This window comes from Sinocyclocheilus grahami, unplaced genomic scaffold, assembly GCF_001515645.1.
Source record: "Sinocyclocheilus grahami isolate Dianchi unplaced genomic scaffold, SAMN03320097.WGS_v1.1 scaffold313.1, whole genome shotgun sequence".
NCBI lineage: Eukaryota > Metazoa > Chordata > Actinopteri > Cypriniformes > Cyprinidae > Sinocyclocheilus > Sinocyclocheilus grahami.
The window spans coordinates 483,973-505,638 of NW_015505492.1; the positions used below are offsets into that span (position 1 = coordinate 483,973).

General features: G+C 35.4%; 1 protein-coding gene across 1 annotated transcript; it reads right to left on the bottom strand.

Annotated features, from left to right (window-relative positions):
- Positions 1-2,639: 2,639 nt before the first annotated feature.
- On the bottom strand, positions 2,640-21,218 carry LOC107601779 (tetraspanin-15-like). Its single transcript, XM_016294072.1, has 8 exons — positions 21,085-21,218; positions 16,586-16,771; positions 15,450-15,524; positions 14,754-14,832; positions 12,303-12,424; positions 7,624-7,674; positions 7,154-7,270; positions 2,640-3,465 (listed from the first exon to the last, which is right to left on the bottom strand). The coding sequence occupies exons 1-8, from the start codon at positions 21,166-21,168 to the stop codon at positions 3,304-3,306; spliced, it is 876 nt and encodes a 291-aa protein (XP_016149558.1). The 5' UTR covers positions 21,169-21,218; the 3' UTR covers positions 2,640-3,303.
- Positions 21,219-21,666: the final 448 nt, after the last annotated feature.

Consider the following 21,666-nt stretch of genomic DNA (forward strand, 5'->3'; position numbering starts at 1 on the left):
TTAGGTAGCCTACACAGTCTTGTACCTTTGTCTTTTTGTCCAATAATGAACTCACTGGATGTTAAGTAATATTACGGTAAAAAAAGTGGACAAATCTAACCAATAGCTCATGTTTACAAACAACTTTAGGGTTAGCAGACCTATCTTGCAATATCATTCACTATTCCTCTAACCTCTGGAGTTGGATTATCAGCAAATGCTGCCACACTGTTACATTTGAACAGGTAAGGCCTACTTCTTCAAGTGTTCCTGAAACAAAAACAAGTATATATGGCTTGCTATTGGACTTCCTAGGGCACAGCATGAAAGGGCACAATTTTCTGACCTAATCAAAATGACAGGTAGTTTGTGGTCACATTTAGAAGGTCCCACGTTGTTACAGTCTCCACTAAAGACTGCCAATCATATACATACAACACTTCACAGGACTTGTAGGCAAATGACTGCTTGATTTGTAGAGGTAGTGCCATTAAGCTCAGGGGGGTTGATTCATATTTCCTCTAGCCTGGAGAGGAAGCTTAATTATATACTAGTAAACAGCAGGGGAGCGCTAAGGACTGATGAGCTCCTAGTCAATAAGAAGCTGTCTTCAATCTAATAAGGATGATGTAAATTTGGATGATGGGTTGACATTCCTCCTATAAACATTCCCATGAGCCCACAGACACAAAGATGTAAGAAGAGGTCATGATTTTATTTATTTTATAAACATGAAGCACTCTCTAAATGCATAGCACACCCTATGAAAAACAAACACAAAAACCCAATAAATCCCAGCAACTGCTTATAGAGTCGTTGATTTTAGGTTTCCTCTAAGGATGCGTTAAGACTCTCCTAAATTAAATTAGGTTCTTTTTAAAAAGGGACACTTGGTGAAATTTTACCGGCACATAAATGACCTGGCCATGTTTCTGCCATCATCTTCCAAGTGTGCGTGAGAAGAAAGGGAAAACAATTAGGGGGAAAATGAAATAATATTAAAAAAAAAAATATATATATATATATATATATAATAAAATTGCGCTATAAATTCTAGTAAATTACACATGACAAACTCACATTCCTTTTATGCCTTCTCTGTATAGAGGTCACTTCTGCTGGATGACACTGCACTTCATAAAAGTAGAATTTTCTATGAAATTCTCTTTCACCCTTACTATAAAAGAAATATGAACCTTTGAGTCCCAGGCTGCAGTCAAGACTTTTTCACTACCTTTCCTAAAAGCCTCTTTTCACGCCACAGGAGAACTTAAAGTTTCATTCACATGCATTAGAAGCAGCCTATCAAAAATGCACTTTTCTTTGATGAAATGTAAGCAAGTGGGACTGATTTTAACATACCTCCTCGCAGTGATCAGATCAGAACTTCTCCTACAATGGTTTGTGATTGCAGCAGCGGCAGTGGTCATCATCACTCCTCCTTCTTTTGACAAACCAAAAATCAAGAGGCACATTTTAGAAGATGCTGTGTTGAGATGACTGCAAGAACCCATTTGATGTCTTCCTATTTTGACATTCAGAAACATTTATTTTTAAAAACTTTTTATGGTAAATCTGGTACAGAGCTCGGCTTGATGTTCTAACCTATTAGGCAAAATGGGAGAAATTACTGAGGAAGCTGTAATCTAACTCAATATATGAATAGGAGCTATAATACATGATATTTCTTTATACATTATCATATTTTATGATCATATTTATAGGTACAGAAAATGTTTTAAAGACCAAACTGATCCTCCTTTTCATACTCATGAAAAAGTTATGAAACAGAAAGGATGCCCAATCACAAGCATTAATGAGAATGTCAAACATACTTTATCAAAACCTGTGGAACTTATTATAAAAACAGTGACTGTATTTGTTTACGGTTTTAAAAGAGATAAAGGAAATGGAACAAATAAGTCGGTAAAACACAGACTGACACATATTGACCATACCAGACCATGTCTAAAGTGCAATATTGAGAGTGCCGCAGTCCCCCTGCAAACACAACAACCAGCATGACAGAGAACAGATAAGAAGATCCACTGAAGCAGCAGAACACAGCTCTGTAAACATAATTTATTCATAATTCTGCAGGACACTCACTGTGTTCAGGGCAATACTCAAGATTTAACAGTCAGGTCAAGATATAGTCATTGAAATCACATTAAAAAAAGAACAGAAAAATGTTAAGGCTTAATATTATTATTCACTTCAACCTGCTTGTTTACAATTATCTTTCACTGAAAAATGTGAATGTGAATGCAATATTTTGAGCATTAAATAAATATGCCATCAGGTGATTCTCTTGTCATTTGATGACAAGAAACATCCATCTTATGTATTTATTATAAAAACAGGTTAAGATATGCAGTTAACTTGAATTATTTTCATGCTTAAAAAGACACAGCAGACAACAGAATAGATGAGAATATAAAAACCATCACCATTTGGCAACAACAACAAAAAAAGAAAGTGGAAAAACACTTTAAAAGATTTTTACAGTAAAACATACACATGCAGCTCTGACAGAAATATGTTGAGTTTGAAAAAGAATCTAGACAAAATAAAAATATCATGAGAAGCACAACATGTAAACAATGGACATTAAAATTCCCAGATTACAAAATAATCAGCTCATAATAAGCAGTATTTTATTAAAATTAAGAGGAACAACCCATTTCAGGTAAAGACTCAATCTGAAGTAAAACAATTATAAAATAAAAAAAAAGGTTTACAGCAAATATGGTGAACTAAAGGATTGGATTTACACAGCTTTTAAATGTGGAAATGCAGGATTTATACTATTACTCATTTTAGACAATGTACAAAGGAAACAGCACTCTTATTATGATCAATGTAGCTGCTGTTTTCGTAGACTTTAATGGTAGAAGTTCACTTAAGTGAGGAGCACTGTTTGCACTGGAAAAAAAGAAACCTTGACTTGTATTACCTAAGACTGACAGGGTGCCAATTTTCAAAACAGTGTCCCTGTTAAACACAACTAAGCTGTGTTAAATCTAAAGGCATTCTGACTCTTTAGTGCACTGCTTCAGATCTGATTTAGTTCTGAGACAGAAGGTAGTATCATTAAATTTTGACACAAAAAACTACCCATTTTCAGCTGACAGATGAAATAATGAATCCTGGGAGTAACTGTTAAAACGATATTGACAGTACAAAAATTGCTTGCATCAGTGTGTCTGTGGCTGATATTACAGAAGTAACAGCACGGTTGAGTTTTGCAGAGCTACAAACAGTTCATTTCACCCACAGCACATGATAGTACCTGTAGAAATCATTTTTTTTATGAGTTTGCACTCAGTCAATTAAAGGCATGCATTTGCAGCATTTGGCCCACTTGCTTTGGTACTTGGTCTCCTGGGTTCCGCCGTCCAGCAGACCATCCATATAGTGTCCATACTCCTCGATGGCATCTTCCACACGGGTGATATAAAGCCAGGTAAAGATCACACCAAAAAACTAAAAGAACAAAACAAAAACTTTTACTTTTGGACAACAAAATTGTCTTCTGTGGAAGCACCCTACAGCATTACAACTGGATTGAGATCTGGACTATGACTTTGCCCTTCCAAAACCCTCAACAGATGACCATTCTGCACAATTTGTGCAGCTTGTTTTTTAATGGTTGCCTGATGCACACTCTCATTAACTCTTGCTAGAGCTGCCTGCAAATCTATTGAAGGCACCCTGAGGTTCTTTGAGACTTCCTGATGCATTTGCTCTTGGGGTGAATTTGGTGAAATGGTCTGGCTTGGCTATATTGCCAGTGGTCTGAAACATTCTCCATTCATTTTGCATACAATGGCTTTCAATCCCTTTTCAGATGCATATCTTTCAACAGTCCTTCTTCTTTGAGGTTCAAGCGGTTCTTTTATTTTCGATATAATGATACCATGTACTTCAATGCTTATGACCAAACTAGACCAGTTTACTGAGGTTTATATAAGGTGTGGCCAGGGTTGCCAGGTCTGCTTAAAAAAACTAGCCCAATAGCCAATCAAAGAAAAATGTCTCATTCACGCTCGTCCATATAACAGCAATGAATGGCGACCACCATCAAGCTTAAAATACAATGCAAAAGTATCACAGAATGATCCCATGCGACACGTGTCATAAACTCCAAGTGTTCTGGGGGTATACGATAGGGTTTGGTGAAAAACAAAACAAAATGTAATATATTATTTAATGAAAATTCTTACTTTGGCCATCACAGTCATGAGACTCTATTAGCACAGCTGTTCACACAATCAAGATTAATAAAAGCGTGACAAAATCTATCTACTCTCTTCACTTAGGTTAATATATCTGTTGTGTTCATCAAAACAAATGAATGCGTTCCTATCGGTCAACTGTCATTCATGACAATCAGGTTCCAGTCTGGAGATATTCAACTCAGTGAAGAAAAATACATTGATACTTTTTTCTGGATTTCATGTCACGTTTTTATTCGTCTCGATTTCTCGCAACTTAGAGAAGTCGACATGTGAGATCGTTCTGTGATACTTTTTGCATCTTTTTTAAAAGCTTGATGCTGGTCGCTATTCACTGCCATTAAATGGAAGAGTGCATGTGGGACATTTCTTAAAATTTCTCCTTTTGTGGTCTGAAAAATAAAGAAGGGCATACAGCATTAGAACATCACAAGAGTGAGTAAATGATGACTTAATTTTCATTTTTGGGTGAACTTTCTATTTAATCTGCACACTTCATACTCCAGCTATACAATTTGTCCAGTAATATAAATCTTGTAATAAACAACTGGGATGTTTCACAGTGTGGGTAGACTGACTAATGACTTTCCCCAACTGTGAATCGCCATTTATGGAAAAATACAAAACTAATTATGAAAGCTTCTCAGTTTCAAGAATTTTCTTGCAAAAAAAAAAAAAGTCTCGCCGCTCCTTCCCACTCGAATAAACATATTTGCACACATGCACACAAACATCAGACTGAAAAACGATCAGATGGAAACATTACAATTCAATATGATGTGAATGTTAAAGTCATTGCTGGAAATGCTATATTAAAGTCTTTCTCAACAATACCTGTGCTTATCACAGATACAGCTCTATATCTTCTGGCTTAATTTCCTGTGAAACAGCCTACAGACAGGGACTGTCTGACCTAATAGAAACGTAGCCCTGTTGCCAGCACCTCTAATGTACTGGAGCCTTTATAAGAAAGACTTAAATTACATTTGGTGTGCATGTGCTTTCTGTGTTGGTGGGTTATTATCAAAGGTGCAGCATTATTTAAATGACTACAAAAAGGATTCAGAATTTATGTGATTATGATAATCTATATCTGGGACTGTGCTGTGGTGTTTTTCAGGGCACCAAGGCACCTCTTTAACACTGGTTAAAGTGGGGGGACACACAGAAACAGCTGCACATTAGAGGCTGCTTTTGAAAGTGAATCGGATTTCTAGACTGCTAATTTGTTGAAAACCCGTCTACTCTTTTGAGAAATATTGAAATTCATTCAAACCATGCCTCTCTCACCAGCCACATCTTAATCAGTGTGGAAAACACTTAATGGGAGGATACTTTATAAAAGGTTTCTTAATTACACTGAATTTATGAGTGGGCACAGATAATGATGAAACCTGAATAAAGACTAAATGAAATATCCTCATAAATCAAATTCTTGGTCTTTTGAGGAGAAAAATTATTGCCTTTTTTTGTTTTGGAAAGTTCTGTCAAAGTAAATATATGAATATGAATAATAATGTATTAATAATGCTAATAATAATTAGTAGTAGCAGTAGTAATATTTAGTAATAGCTAAATGTATTACAAACTTTAAATATAGAGCATTTACACAATTAAATCTAATAACATCCTACTAAAGTGAAAATTAAATAGAATTTTGTTCACATTCTTTTCTAAGAATGAGTAAGAAAAACTGAGTGCTGGGGTACTACCGATTTTGTGACGTTCAATGCAAAAAAGCATGTCTGAGTGAGACAAAAATCCCCCCCCCAACACCCTTGTGAAAACCATTTAAAACTATAGTAATTGCTGAAACAACTCTCATCTCAAACACTTTGAAAGGTTCTTACAGCCAAAGAAAAATGTCATTTTTGATGCTGGCAAGCTTACAGACTTTTAATTAAAAGTGATAAGAGCATGTATGTTTTATGTAAAGTAGATAATTTGTATTATTAAAAAGTCTTATGCAGACAATCTGAATCTTCTTCACTGATAATCACAAGTCTTACCTGAGGAACTAAGATGCCCAGAAGTAGTCCAGCCATGATTTTATAGTTGTCCATGAACCAAATGAAGACGGCATTAGTGCAACCACGGGTGTAGATCAAATCTATATTTTCTATCCTCTGCGGGCAAAGGTCAGGCAATAGAAATGTTATTACATTGCAGTGTCAAAAAACTGCCATCACTTTATGTCTCATTAACAACTAGTGTTATAAAGTGATATATTGAAAATGAGAGATAATTGGATGCAGTTATAAGGCAGATCATCATTCATCTGAGGTGTTGCATATTCTCAGCCTGTTAAAATTCAAAGGTGTTTCTCATCGCTCTTCTCAGTCTAATCTAATTATTAGAAACTATAGTAATTGCTGAAACAACTCTCATCTCAAACACTTTGAAAGGTTCTTACAGCCAAAGAAAATTTTCATTTTTGATGCTGGCAAGCTTACAGACTTTTAATTAAAAGTGATAAGAGCATGTATGTTTTATGTAAAGTAGATAATTTGTATTATTAAAAAGTCTTATGCAGACAATCTGAATCTTCTTCACTGATAATCACAAGTCTTACCTGAGGAACTAAGATGCCCAGAAGTTTTCTAAGAATGAGTAAGAAAAACTGAGTGCTGGGGTACTACCGATTTTGTGACGTTCAATGCAAAAAAGCATGTCTGAGTGAGACAAAAATCCCCCCCCCAACACCCTTGTGAAAACCATTTAAAACTATAGTAATTGCTGAAACAACTCTCATCTCAAACACTTTGAAAGGTTCTTACAGCCAAAGAAAAATGTCATTTTTGATGCTGGCAAGCTTACAGACTTTTAATTAAAAGTGATAAGAGCATGTATGTTTTATGTAAAGTAGATAATTTGTATTATTAAAAAGTCTTATGCAGACAATCTGAATCTTCTTCACTGATAATCACAAGTCTTACCTGAGGAACTAAGATGCCCAGAAGTAGTCCAGCCATGATTTTATAGTTGTCCATGAACCAAATGAAGACGGCATTAGTGCAACCACGGGTGTAGATCAAATCTATATTTTCTATCCTCTGCGGGCAAAGGTCAGGCAATAGAAATGTTATTACATTGCAGTGTCAAAAAACTGCCATCACTTTATGTCTCATTAACAACTAGTGTTATAAAGTGATATATTGAAAATGAGAGATAATTGGATGCAGTTATAAGGCAGATCATCATTCATCTGAGGTGTTGCATATTCTCAGCCTGTTAAAATTCAAAGGTGTTTCTCATCGCTCTTCTCAGATGATCAGACCTTTGACCCCTCCAAATGAATGTATTTATACCAGGTGGATTGACACTGGACACACAGCACTTATATCAGAATGCACTTATAAGCTACGTTAACTTTCTTCATTCAAGGAGGTGTGATCAGGGCGCTTACCTCTTTCCTCAGGGCCTTGTATCCACACAAAGTATTAACAACTTCAGAAGGCTGTAATACACAAGCAAATGCAGTCTTAATATTTTTATAAAAGTAAAACACCTAGATGCATACAGTAGCTAATGGTTTATTCAGCTGTGAGATTATGTAAGTGTACCTATTTGGCAAACAGCAAAACCTCTTGTGGGGAAGACATTTAACATTCCCAACCCGCATAGGTATGAAATTACACTTGGTGCTGATTAATGACTAGCCTACTCTCTACATAACAGGTTTCCATTACACTAGTTTTGATCCCTGTTTTGTCATTCTAAGTTATAGAGGTATTAGTCTTAAACTAATGTGGTGATAAGACTACTAAGCTTTATAAATGAAGCTGAAGTCATTCTGTGAGTAACTGTACACATTTTGATTACTTTTAAATGGTTAGTTCACTCAAAAACTAAAATTCTGTCATAATTTACTTATCCTGTCATTCTAAATTCATAAGACTTTGGTTTGTCTTTGAAACCCAAATGAAGATATTTAATGAAATGATAGATTTCTATCCCGTCACTGAAAGTTCAAGCAACTTTCAGTCAATGTGCTCTATGTATGTGCATTGATAAATGTTTCTAAGTAAATAGACGCTTAAATTAAATCTATTCATCATATAAAGTGATCGCGTCTCTTCATAAAAGTTGGACTGAACTGCTTGATTCATATGGGTTTCTTTCCTGATCTCTTTATGAACTTTTTCGGTTGTATGAACTTTCAATGGAGGGACAGGAATCTATCAGATTTCATTCAAAATATTTTACCTTTTGATTTAAAGATGAACAAAATCATAAGGGTTTGGAACAACATGAGGGTGAGCAAATTATGACCATTTTAATTTGGGGGTGAAGTATCCCTTTAAATCAGTGTGGCATGACCTTATTTAAATGGAAAATGTTCCATATATAGTTTTCAATGTAATATGTTTACCGATGACATACAAAACATACATCAGGAGACAATCCAAAAAGACAAACTGATGTGTGGATTGAGAATTTTAAAAATCCTTTAAGCTCAACATATTTAGCTATTTAGCATATTTAGCTCAAGGGCATTAAACAATGTGTGATTTTTATTTAATATGAGGTCTACAAACAAATAGGCAGATAAGTTATCAATATCTTGTTTCATTTTGCAACAACTGTGTATCTAAGACGATAAGCAGACATTGTTGCAACTAAGGCACCTTGAGGAATCAAAATGACTGTGAAAAATAACTGTAGCAGAAACAAATCAAAGATGAGAATCAACTGTCAATATATTTGCATTTACACTGGGATTTTTGTTTTTGAAAGATGCATCTGCCAAAATATTCTACAATTTATTTCTTCATACACTGAGCTGGTTAAGTGATATAAGATTTCATATCTTGTAATTTGATTTAGAAGCAAAGAAACAACAATGAACAAATTGATCTCCATCAGGCTTAATGGAGTGGGATTAAAGATCATTTCATTGGTATTAAAGGTAATGCCCTCAGATTACATTCTGATATTTGATTTCAGACAAAACTTTCTGACGTAATCTTCATATATAGACAGCAGCATTGCTTTGTCTTAGACTGAAGTAGTGATGAGGTAATGCTTGTCCAGGGGTAATCTGCACACAGCTGGACGTCGGCAAACAAGCTCTGTGCTTTTTCCAAAACTAATGAAAAATAAATGTCCTTTTTGACTGTAAGACCTGCTTTAGTATCGCACTTTAGAGGACCTATTTTTTTAACTGTCCTATGCAACTCCAAAAATTGGCTCTTTCGATATTCAGGTAAATGTAATTTCAAGCTGGATCTTGCTACGAATGCTCTGGCTTGTGTTGAGAATGACAAGAAAATAAATGCGCAAGAAACTAACAAAAATAGCTTCCGTCTTTATCAGCACATGGTGTAACAATATCTTCCAGACTCGCAGATGGGTCAATTCCTGTTAAGCAGCACGTTTTCTTGTCCCCATCATATGTCATATAATGGACTTTATAAGACTTTTCAGATTTGGGGAACACAAAAAATATATTTAGATTTTTTTCTATGCAATGAAAGTGAATGAGAGCTATTGTTGTTTGCAGCATTCATTAAATTATCTCCTTTTGTGTTCCAGAACAGGTCACACAGGTTTAAAATGACACGAAGATGAGTAAATTATGACAGAATTATCAACATTTTTAGGTGAACGATGACTTAACAAAAGACAGGTCCCTTCCACCAGGAAGTGACATAATTTTTGGCATGACAAAAGCAGCACAAATATTCCAGCCTAAATTGATACTCATGTAAACGAACTCTCAGCCCCTCACTGGGCAATGGCTAGCTCTAGCTCTTTATTTCCATCCTGTTTGACAGCTTGTTCATGCTATTGCCATTGTGTAAATCATCAAGCTATCAATCAATGCTTCATCAGAGCATATTTTCGAAAATCTAGTACCCATTTATAGACATACTTCTTAAAATATAACACAATAATATTCACTTTCAGCAGTTATAGATTTCAAATGTACACAACACAGGAATGATCCAGATAACGCAGGATCACTATGAGCTCAACGTTTTCCATAAACGAACAAAAGTAAAGCAAAGCAACTGGGTATTATAAAAACTGGAAAACCTGAGCAGAAAAACACTTCATGCATCATTTCAAAAGTATGATGTGTGGACAGTTATTTTCCAGTTCACTGGATGTAGTGCCATTGTTTTTGCACCTGTAAAATTTGGAATGTGCCATTTATTTGTGAAACTGAAAGCAGATATGAGCAGAGCTTAAATGGTACTAAACAAAATGGGGAATGCTGAGAAACACAAAATGACCATTTATTTTTTTATGCTTTCCATCTGCCCACATTTCTCCCTTTAGATCTCCTTTCAAGTGAGCAAACAGTAACCTCTTGAAAGACTCAAAAAGAAATAAATGCTTTTGTTTCCCGTCAAGTGAACCAGGGCTGATCTAAATTTAGAATTTCAGTATTTGCTTCCATTCAATTTAAGCGCTAACACTTAAACTACACTTAAAAATGCTAGGATTATATTTCGTTAACAGAAGGTTTATTTATGTAGGTTATTCGACAGCCGTCAGCAACGACTATGCCAAAGTTTACAGACATACAGCAATATTTGTTTATGAAACATTTTCAAAAAGATCCTGAGATAAGAGGACTTTGCAATAACATGAGTTAACGTTCTGTGTTAACAGGACACCAAATTAATTAATGACTGCAGCTTCAGACACATTGTGACAAGAGGGGCGGGGCCGAGAGCCGTTGGAACGGAGCGAGGCTGGTGGAGTAATTGATAATGTGCGACACCTGCACCACTCACCGGTCTCGAGTCTCACGGAGGAGCTCCGGAAGGATAAAAGGAGGAGTGACGACAGGGAAAGACGAGAGAGGACCAGGCCTGGAGTTTATTTTGAGTTTTGGTTTCGTTTGTGTGCGGCAGTCGTCCGCGAGGGGCTGTTGCGCTCTTTTGTGTTTATTTTATTATTAAAGTTTTCTTTGAGTGTTCGCCGGTTCCCGCCTCCTTCTTCCCGATCTACGTTACACACATTAACTTGACTATTTGATCTAATGTGCACACCAGATTTTAATTTTTTTGAAAGATGTGTCTGTGATATTGGAAGATATTATTACAATTTAAAATAGCTGCTTTTTGTTGTTGTTTTGAACATATTTTAAAGTGTAATTTATTCCTGTGATGGCAAAGCTGAATTTTCAGCAACCATTACTCCAGTCTTCAGTGTCACATGATTCTTCAGACATCATTCTAATATGCGGATTTGAATTTGCTCATGAAAACATTTGTGCGGTTTAATATTTTTGTGGAAACTGTGATTACATGTTTATGGGTTCTTTGATGAACACAAAGCCCAAAAGAACAGCATTTATTTAAAATCTTTTGTAACAATGTAAGAAGTCTTTAATGTCATTGTTGATCAGTTTAATGTGTTTTTGCTTTTGAATTAAAGCATTAATTTCTTTACAAACAAACAAACAAAAACCCTTATTGGCTCCAATAAAACCTTACTGACTCCAATGAAAATGGTATTGGGCATGTGCTTTATGACAAACTAGAGTCATATAAATGTGACTCCTCTCGTAAAAAAGTCATATATTTCAAATACATTTATTTCATACTAAGTATAGTTCAAAACTATTAACATATTTACTGACATATTGCTCGAGACTTACTGATATAAAAATTATAATTAAACTTTATTTAGAGTACTACTTGTGCACATTTCTTAATTTTAAACCTAAAATGTGTTTTAATGTCCCTATTGATGAGGATTGTATGAACTTTGAATAATATCAGTCTTTAAATGCAAGATATTTTAAGTGTTCCATGAAGTGTGCTTGCAAATGTTCCACTTTAGCACAATCAAATATACGTTAGTATATCTTTAGTTGAACTTCAGAACTACTTCTGCACAATTAAAGTGCATTAAGTGCAAAATTGGTTGTTCTAATTTAGCAGACTTCAAGTATACCAGTTTAGTATACTAAAAGTACAATTGAAAGGTATTTTTTATTTTTCACTAGGGTCTTGTTGTAAGAGTAGTGTTAAACAGCAAACATAACATAATGAGCGGTGTGTGCATGTATGTATAGGTTGACACTGTAAACTGTAGGTTGACATGAAAACATATTCATAGACAAACCTTGCTCGGACAACAGGTGTAAGGCACCGCACACGCTAGAGGACCAGGAGCAGAGCAGTTATGATACATGTTCACCTGCCAGTCTGAGAAGTCGGTTCCCCCACAACATTTGAACTGGAAAAACAAGAATCAAAGCAGTAAAAATCGCTAGTAGATTGAAATATCAGCAAAGCTTCAGACGAAGGCCAATATTATTCGGAAAAGTTGGTTGTTCCTCATCTGGCACTGCTGAAAACATTACAAGACTACTAGAAGAATAATTGTGCATTGCATTTTTAAAAACAACATTTGGGTAATGTACAAATGGTTGGACACGAGTTGAATTTTCTAGTGTGTCATCAGCTAAATTGCACCTAGGTTGACAGGGCATGAAACACGAGAGTTTAAATGAATAATCTGAGCTGCTCTGTATACCTTTATTGAGCCAAAACTTTCAGAGGACAAGCATGAATAAATATTAGGCTCCTGTCTTCACTCAATGAATGGCACAAGTCATATTCCAGCACCACAGCTCATTTAAATGGCAGTGAATAACATTAGCGGTAATTACTTAAGCAATTGCTTGATTCTCTCATAAGAAACACATCTCATACTAATGTACAAGAATTCTATGACAATCAGCTTAAGGAAAACAAAGAGCATAATTGTTTGATGAAGATCCTACTGTGGATAGCTAACAGAAAAAAGGTATTTTTTATTTTTCACTAGGGTCTTGTTGTAAGAGTAGTGTTAAACAGCAAACATAACATAATGAGCGGTGTGTGCATGTATGTATAGGTTGACATGAAAACATATTCATAGACAAACCTTGCTCGGACAACAGGTGTAAGGCACCGCACACGCTAGAGGACCAGGAGCAGAGCAGTTATGATACATGTTCACCTGCCAGTCTGAGAAGTCGGTTCCCCCACAACATTTGAACTGGAAAAACAAGAATCAAAGCAGTAAAAATCGCTTGTAGATTGAAATATCAGCAAAGCTTCAGACGAAGGCCAATATTATTCGGAAAAGTTGTTTGTTCCTCATCTGGCACTGCTGAAAACATTACAAGACTACTAGAAGAATAATTGTGCATTGCATTTTTAAAAACAACATTTGGGTAATGTACAAATGGTTGGACACGAGTTTAATTTTCTAGTGTGTCATCAGCTAAATTGCACCTAGGTTGACCGGGCATGAAACACGAGAGTTTAAATGAATAATCCGAGCTGCTCTGTATACCTTTATTGAGCCAAAACTTTCAGAGGACAAGCATGAATAAATATTAGGCTCCTGTCTTCACTCAATGAATGGCACAAGTCATATTCCAGCACCACAGCTCATTTAAATGGCAGTGAATAACATTAGCGGTAATTACTTAAGCAATTGCTTGATTCTCTCATAAGAAACACATCTCATACTAATGTACAAGAATTCTATGACAATCAGCTTAAGGAAAACAAAGAGCATAATTGTTTGATGAAGATCCTACTGTGGATAGCTAACAGAAACTAATGCAGCATGGGATGTCAGTCACAATGAAAGACTGCTGTGACAGGCACTGAATGTGGTTTAAACAGAAATATATAAAATAATCCCTTTTTCTTAACAATGGACCAAACAGAATGTGCTAAACCTTTTCCTTTCGACCATCACAGAGTGAGGAATGATTACTAGAAATTGACTGTTCTTAGAGGTGCCGCTCTACTTAATTTTTTTTAAAGTCAAGTCAAAAAGGAGCTTGTTAATAAAATGAAATTGCTGTAATATTTCTGTACATAACTGAGAAACAGCTGGCTGTAATTACTCACATTAAACAGGTACATGCAGAATCTCAGGGTGAGGTTGTGCAGCTGGTGGACTGGCACAGAGTCATTCTCATGCGCCTGAATGCACCTCAGAGCCACTGGGCTCACTTAGAGTGTTTCCATTGAAATGTCTGAGCATTGAAATGTTGTAGATGTGTCTGCTGGGTGCCTAACATTTTTAACTACAGTACAAGCAGTGCTCTTTAAATGGACTCGTCCTATAAATAAACACAAAGGAATTTCTAATGGTTGGTTTCAATGTGTTAATTCTGAATGCACTCAAAGAGTTGTTGTTACCTAATTAATGGTCATAAAAAAGTACATCTGAATTGGCATTACATCTGAGTTACATGATTATAAGGGCCTTGATTTTCGTAGTGTAGAAAACACAGAATGAATTGTATTATCCAGTCATTAAAACAGAATTTATAGAGCAGAACATCATGGAATTGGGAAAATAAGTAAAAATTAGAGCTGTACAATTGATGCTCATGGTTTTTTCAGTGTCTGCTGACTATATGAGTACATCCACATGAACTTCATCTCCAGAGCTGCTCTGAGATCTGCAAATAAATTCTTTAAAGGGTCTTCACTATAACATTCAAATAAAAGTTCTGTTTAGCCTGAAAAATTATGGCAGAATTAAAAAAATAATAATGTATACATAAGATGTTTTTGAAATCAAGGTCATCATAGTAATTAACCATGCCTTTGCGGATGTTTTTGTTGAGAAGGTCCTCTGTCTGATTGACAAAGAAGGTCAGTGTTATAACAGGAAGATGTTGTTTTTGCAACAAAATGTAACAAGTCTGATTTCTTTTAGCATGGGATGTTGAGCCTTTGTTGTTGCAGTTAGAAATAAACTAAATAAAACTGTAATATCTGAGGACTGGTACAATTCGTGTTTTTTTTTTAAATATGATTTAAATTATGTTCACAATGATGGTAATTATGCTCTGGCATCAAAATTATTTTGTTTATGATTGCTGAAGTGTCAAGCAGCCAAACAAATTTCCACATCCAGCAGACGCTAAAACACAACCTCAACTAATCACAAAACAGTCATTGCCCAGCAACCATGTAACAGTACTCATAATTATCTTTTTCAAATGAGCATGGATCCCATTTGCCCAATGAAATGTATAACAAAGAAACTTCCAACGGTTATTGTCACATTGCATGGCTAATGACTATAAAATACTGCAATACTGAATTCTGTATGTATACATTTCTTTTTGTGAGCCATGTCACAGTCTGCCACTTGGAAATGTACATCAAAAAACCAGTCTTATTATATAAAGGAAGGGATTTGTCAAGAACATTATAAATGAAACTAGAAAGAAGATAAAAATGGCTGTACCTGTCTCCTAAAGATCAAAGCAACAATCCCACTGACAAGCTCCAAAATGAGACAGAGAGCCAGCATGTAAAGAAACTGCAAAGCAACAGTAAACAGAGGATCTCAAATGAAACAGAGACACACGCACATTACTCAGATACAAATGAAACAACAGTTGCAAGCCTCAGATTCTGCCCTACATGGGCAGTGAGTCCATCTATGTGTGCGTGTACAGCACCCAGTGCCATTTTCACAAGGCATATATGGACTAGTGAATACAAATAGCTCATAAAATGATTTAATTCCCATCAGCTTGTTTTCTAGCTAGTGGCATTAGGCAGTTGTATTAACAGAGAAACTGGAAAATAAGAGGATACTTTTCTTCATGAGACAAACTTCCACTTCTGCTGAAACAGGAAGCACTCTTAGTACTGTTTATCATTTTCAACCCTGTTGATAATAACAGCACTTTAAGAATTTAATATGTTGATAGCCCTGCCTTCACCATGTGATCTTTAGGCAAATGAGAGTGGTAATTTTCATAATGGGTTTGACTGGTATCAAACGTCTGCAACGTTCATGTTAATTCTACATCAGACGATCTGATGTTTGACGCATTGTGAATGTGTAGTCAGAAAGTGTTATCCAAATGATTCCTTTATTCAAACTGATAAATGACTCATTCCTAATGACTCATAAACTAGTATAGTGTGGTTTGTTTAACTACTTTTTTAGTACAAGTGATTTAAGTAAGAATGTTTTCTGCTTTACTATTGACCCCCTTTTCTTCTTGTGGAACGCAATAGAAGTATTTTGAAAAACTACTTTGTTCATATAATGACAGTCAACGGGGAACATAACACTAGACTTTCAATGTATGGACAAAAACAAAATATATTTTGCAGTCCCCTATAAAACGAAAGTCATACATGTTTGGAACAACATGAAAGGGTGAATAAATAATGACAGGATTTTCATTTTTAGGTGAACTGTCTCTTTGTGCTAATGATATTATTTGTTTGCTTCCTACAAAAAGAATCATTAAAAAGAATAGAATATGAAGTGTTGTGTATAGAAAATCAATATGATTTACATAAGTGATGTGCTGAAGAGGACACTAATATATGCAAGAGTCTGATGGAAAAATAAAAACATACCACTTTGAGAAGGCACAAGTTGTCTCTGAGAGATGCCAGAACGCCGATGAAGGAGACGATGAACATGATCACACCGAGCACAATGAGGATAATGGCAGGAGCCAGGAATACTCCATCCAGAGTTTTGTACTGTTGCCTCTCCACCTCCGCGTAAATGCCAATGGCCAAAATAAAGCCCCCTATGAGCTGAAACAAATCACACAAAGCAGACCATTTGGGTTTCATGCAAAATTACATTACATTACAAATGGGAAGAATATCACTATTTTAGCTATATTAGTAACTTTAAAAGGCACATGGGATAAAAACAACACAAAAGAGTACATTTAGTCACATTCAGGGCCACAAAAATGGACATTACTGAATCTAGCAGTATATTCTTCAGTATGTTTTTCATACTTAAAGTTATTATGATTCAAAACAGAGCAAAGTAAAGCTATGTGAAACTGTGACCTCCTGGGTTAATGTATTCCAACCTTGAATCTTAATGGCTCCCCAAAGCGACAAGTGTGATTTCCATTTGGAAATATTCTACATGATTATCATACTCTACTGATCGGAGCTGTGGTTGACAAATCGTAGAATTAAAGCATGTGGTGTAAAATCCAAACCATTTCTGTGTCACAATAAAAAGTAGCAGAAAGTAGATCTGGGAGAAGCATATTCAGACGAAGTTGTGCAAAACTGACATAGCAAATGCACTTCTGTAACCCTGAGAAACAAACACTGAGCTCCAGTGACATGGCTTAATGGCATAATCAAATAATAACCATCATAATGCTGCCCCGGTAATTGCAGTAAAACCACTCCACGCCTGTTAACTCATTGTGTGTGTGTGTATGTGTGTGTGCATATGGGATTTACAACACATTTGTTGTGCTAATGCATTCCTTTCTCATTCAACATCACACCAGCATGTAGTCTGTACGGATAAGTTGTAATCATTTTCCTCAAATGAATGAAGGCACCATCAGTATGTACCGATTGGATGTCTTATCAACAGCATTCAGATGAGAAAATAATTGGCAGTGCATAGATAAAAAGTAAATATTATAAACTCAAATAGTGTGTAAATCACAAATTTTTCTAAAATTATACTGTACTGTTCAACAATGACATCAACGGATCAAGTTTCAGGAGGAAGCAGCTAAAGTGTATGGTGAATGTGAGGGGGTGTAAACAGGTCAAACTGGTGGAAATGAATGGACTAATTACACAGTAAACAACTCACCCACTCTGACCACTTTTAGTCTTATCCAAATTAAAATTAAGTTGAAACATGAAATGATCCGTGGGTGATCCGGATTTAATGAAGGTCTATTCAGTTTGGTAAAATTAAAGGTCCACCTCTATGTCTACCATCATCATCAGGTTTCAGAGGGTTTGTTGACTAGTGGGCTAAAAAAAGAAGGTGGATATTCATATAATTAAACAACAGGTAGCAGTGTTTGAGATAAACAAATGTGTGTTACTGTATTTTTTTTTATTAGAAAAGAAATATAAAACTGTTAACATATATTAAAATGTTAATTCTCACTACCTATTAGGGCTGCACGATAAATCGCATGCGATATTTAACGGGCATCTTGTCAGTAAAGCCGGTTCTTTAATCAGCGGTAAACCTCCATCACGTGCGGGCTTTCACATGGAGCAGCATTAACTACAGAGAGCCGTTGTTCACCAACAAGCTGCGCAAAACATGCGCAAAATATGATTGTGGTTTTGCGCAGCTTGTCAGTATGCACACACTTTTATGCACACCAATGCTGCATTAATTTGATCAAAAATAAAAACAGTAATATTGTGAAATATTATTGTAATTTGAAATAACTTTTTTGTATTTTAATATATTTTAAAATGTAATTTATTCCTATGTTGGCAAAGCTGAATTTTTAGCAGCCATTACACCAGTCTTCAGTGTCACATGATCCTTCAGAAATCATTCTAATATGCTGATTTGCTGCTACTACTAAACCCTAAACTTTTGAACAGTAGTGTAATTGTACGTTAATGATAATTTGATGTGACTTGATTTTAATCATTTTATATACAAGCATATAAAAGAATATGGTAGCATTGATTAACCCGGATGTGTAAACATAAATGAAACACAAATTTACAAAAAACAACAACAACAAACGAAGAGAAGCAAAGACCCTCTCTGCATTTCAGAAGACCACCAATAATTATAATAGTTTAAATTTTTTTATATTCGTATATTTATTAGTTATAACGTAAATGGCAACACTAAATCCTTGAGGTATTGAAAGATTAAAAAACAGAAACAAGATATGCCTTTATGTTTAGATCCCTCAATAAGGTTACAAAAGCCACCTGGGAAATTGGTTGGAAAGTGTCAACCAGAGTTATGACCTTTGGCAGACTATAAAGACTGAAGGCATAAAGGTTGATGGAGTCCGAGCGAGGCCACCACCACCTCATTTCAACAGAAAATCTCTCAAGCTGAAGCTGGCTCAATCTGGTTGCTCATAATTTATAATGCATTTATGTTCATGCCTCTTTATATGTCAAAACATATTGCTTAAACACTATATGAAAACAAAGAGCGTCTGGAATGGATAGTAATCTCAAAACCTCTAGCACATGCACCTGCAAATATACACAATTCAAAACTATTTTGTAAAAAACATCCAGAACTGCCATTAAGCCAATCTATGAAGTTAGCACAAGTCAAGCAATTTGTACACAGTTGTTCACTTCAGAATGCCTTTTACCACTCAACATGAGTGCACATTAATCAACAGAGATGGTGAGCAGATGTACTCCCTTGCCTTCGTGAACAGAATAGCCATCTACACATAATAATTCACCCTTGCAGCCCTGCGTGAGGCACGTGCACCAGGTCTCTTGTGAAACCCATGATGAAAGCAGCACAAACTGTGCACTGGGTCAGCCAGCACTGTAATACTGGTGCCAATGGGCCACCAAGAGCCTCGGCGGGTGGCATAATGGTCTGAAATGGGGTCCTATGGGGCCCATTGTTTATGCTGTCAGTGTGATGGGTTCAACATGTGCAGACCTGCTCTTCACAGAAAACAGGGAGAGAAGCACAATGGTGCAGCCCGTAGCATTTCAAACCTCAGCTGTCACATAGAGTAGCTTTGACACCAGCCTTTTACTCACAATAATCTTTTTCAAATGTCAATAACGGATGAGAATAAAGATAACTACAGAATGGCATAGTCCCTATGCCATGACAGCACCTCAAACTTGAATAACACTTCTATGAAAAGCATTATTTGCATATAAAACAGTATAAAAAGAATACATTAATGGCACAATTGTGAAATGTATACAAAAGATTATTATCAGAATTTATGCAAAGATGATGCAAAATAATTCAAACAATAGAAAATTCTATTGTCTAGTGAATAAAGAACATACATCTTTGTACCTTATTTAGCCATAAATAGTACATATTAGTAGTTTAAAAGTAAATATTAGCACCTAAAGTATACATATTAGTAACATTCGAAAGGACACTGCTTCAGTGACAGTTTGATATTATAATCTTGAAGTATAAAGCATACCCAGATGATTTATCCTACAATTCTATTTTAGGGTCAATCAAACTACACTCGCCTCATGAATTTAATGTAGGTTCAAAACAAGCTTGACCTTATAAATACAGGTCTTACAAATAGCAAACAAACTTCATAATGAAGACAAAAGAAGAAACATACGGTTCATGAAAATGGGAAACGTTCTCATGTGGTAAATTCTTAACACATATTCAACAATCTTGAGCTAAGTAATAATGATTAGCCTATGTGCAAATGAAATATGAATGATGAGTCTAATGCTCTTTGACTCCATGCTAGATAATGGCCAGAGGTTTTTGTTTGTTTGTTTAAAGGCACGGCTTTGCACAGTATGACCACACACAGTATTTTGGTCATCTGATTATAATGCAATCAATAACAGAAGCAAAACAACCACTAACCATTAAAATGAGTCTGTTTCAGTTTCTATCTGCTTCGTTTAAATGTAAATACTATGTGTTTGCTGTTTTTTGTACAAATTAACATATATTTACCAAGAAAGTTGTTGCTATTTAGTGTTTTCATTAGCCTATACAATTTTCGCTTAATATTTTCTACAGCGACATCAGATATTTATTAATAAATCAATGGATAAACATTTGCAATGTCATAAAAAAAAAACATGTGTGTTCAACATACTCTACTAAGGAGCTCGATAATTCAATGAGTAAGAAACCCATAATCCCAGAGTACAGCAGAATTACTCGAGGAGGGTGTGGTCAAGAGCACTGGAACAGGTAATGCGTGACATAATAACATAATTAAAAATATATAAACAAACTCAAACGTTACTGCTAGCAGACTTGTAATATTATTTGCTTTCTCTCTGTTCTTTCCGACTTTTTAAACCGCACTTGTGTACATTTGCTTGACTTAGCCTCATAGACTTACCACACCGATTTATTATTACGTATAATAAAAACAAATCACACTCACCCAGAAAATTGTTGCATATACGATTAACGAGAACTTGAGAAAGAGGTACGAGCACCTGTCGCAATATCGGACTTCATTTGACATGTTCAAAACGTATAAATAACACGAAATACGTTCGCGTTGTAGACACTTCCTGGTTTATTTGTACCTGAGTGACCAGAGCACGCGCTCCATTATCGCACAAGCCTTGATTGATGGGTGGTTTGTCCAATGAGAGAGCGGGATTTCACATGGCTTGTATATTGTTTGTATTTCAGGAGTTTATAGACAGTTCATATTCTTAAAGGACATTATTACTTTTTTGATTTAACACTACAGTTAACACGAAAATGTTATATATTATTGTTATATATTCATGTAGGCCTATATTAATGATTTTCATTATGGATTTATGCATCTAAATAGGTTTAGACACCACTGATTTAACCTCTTTTCTGACTGCTGACAGTTTCCTTTTTTTCTTTTTCTTTTTTTACATAGGCCTATATACACATATAGATTACCAAAACATTTTTGCACAAGAAGAACCTCACCAGATTAAGCTTGCAAATCTCTGGCAGAAATGTCAGATTTAAAAATAAT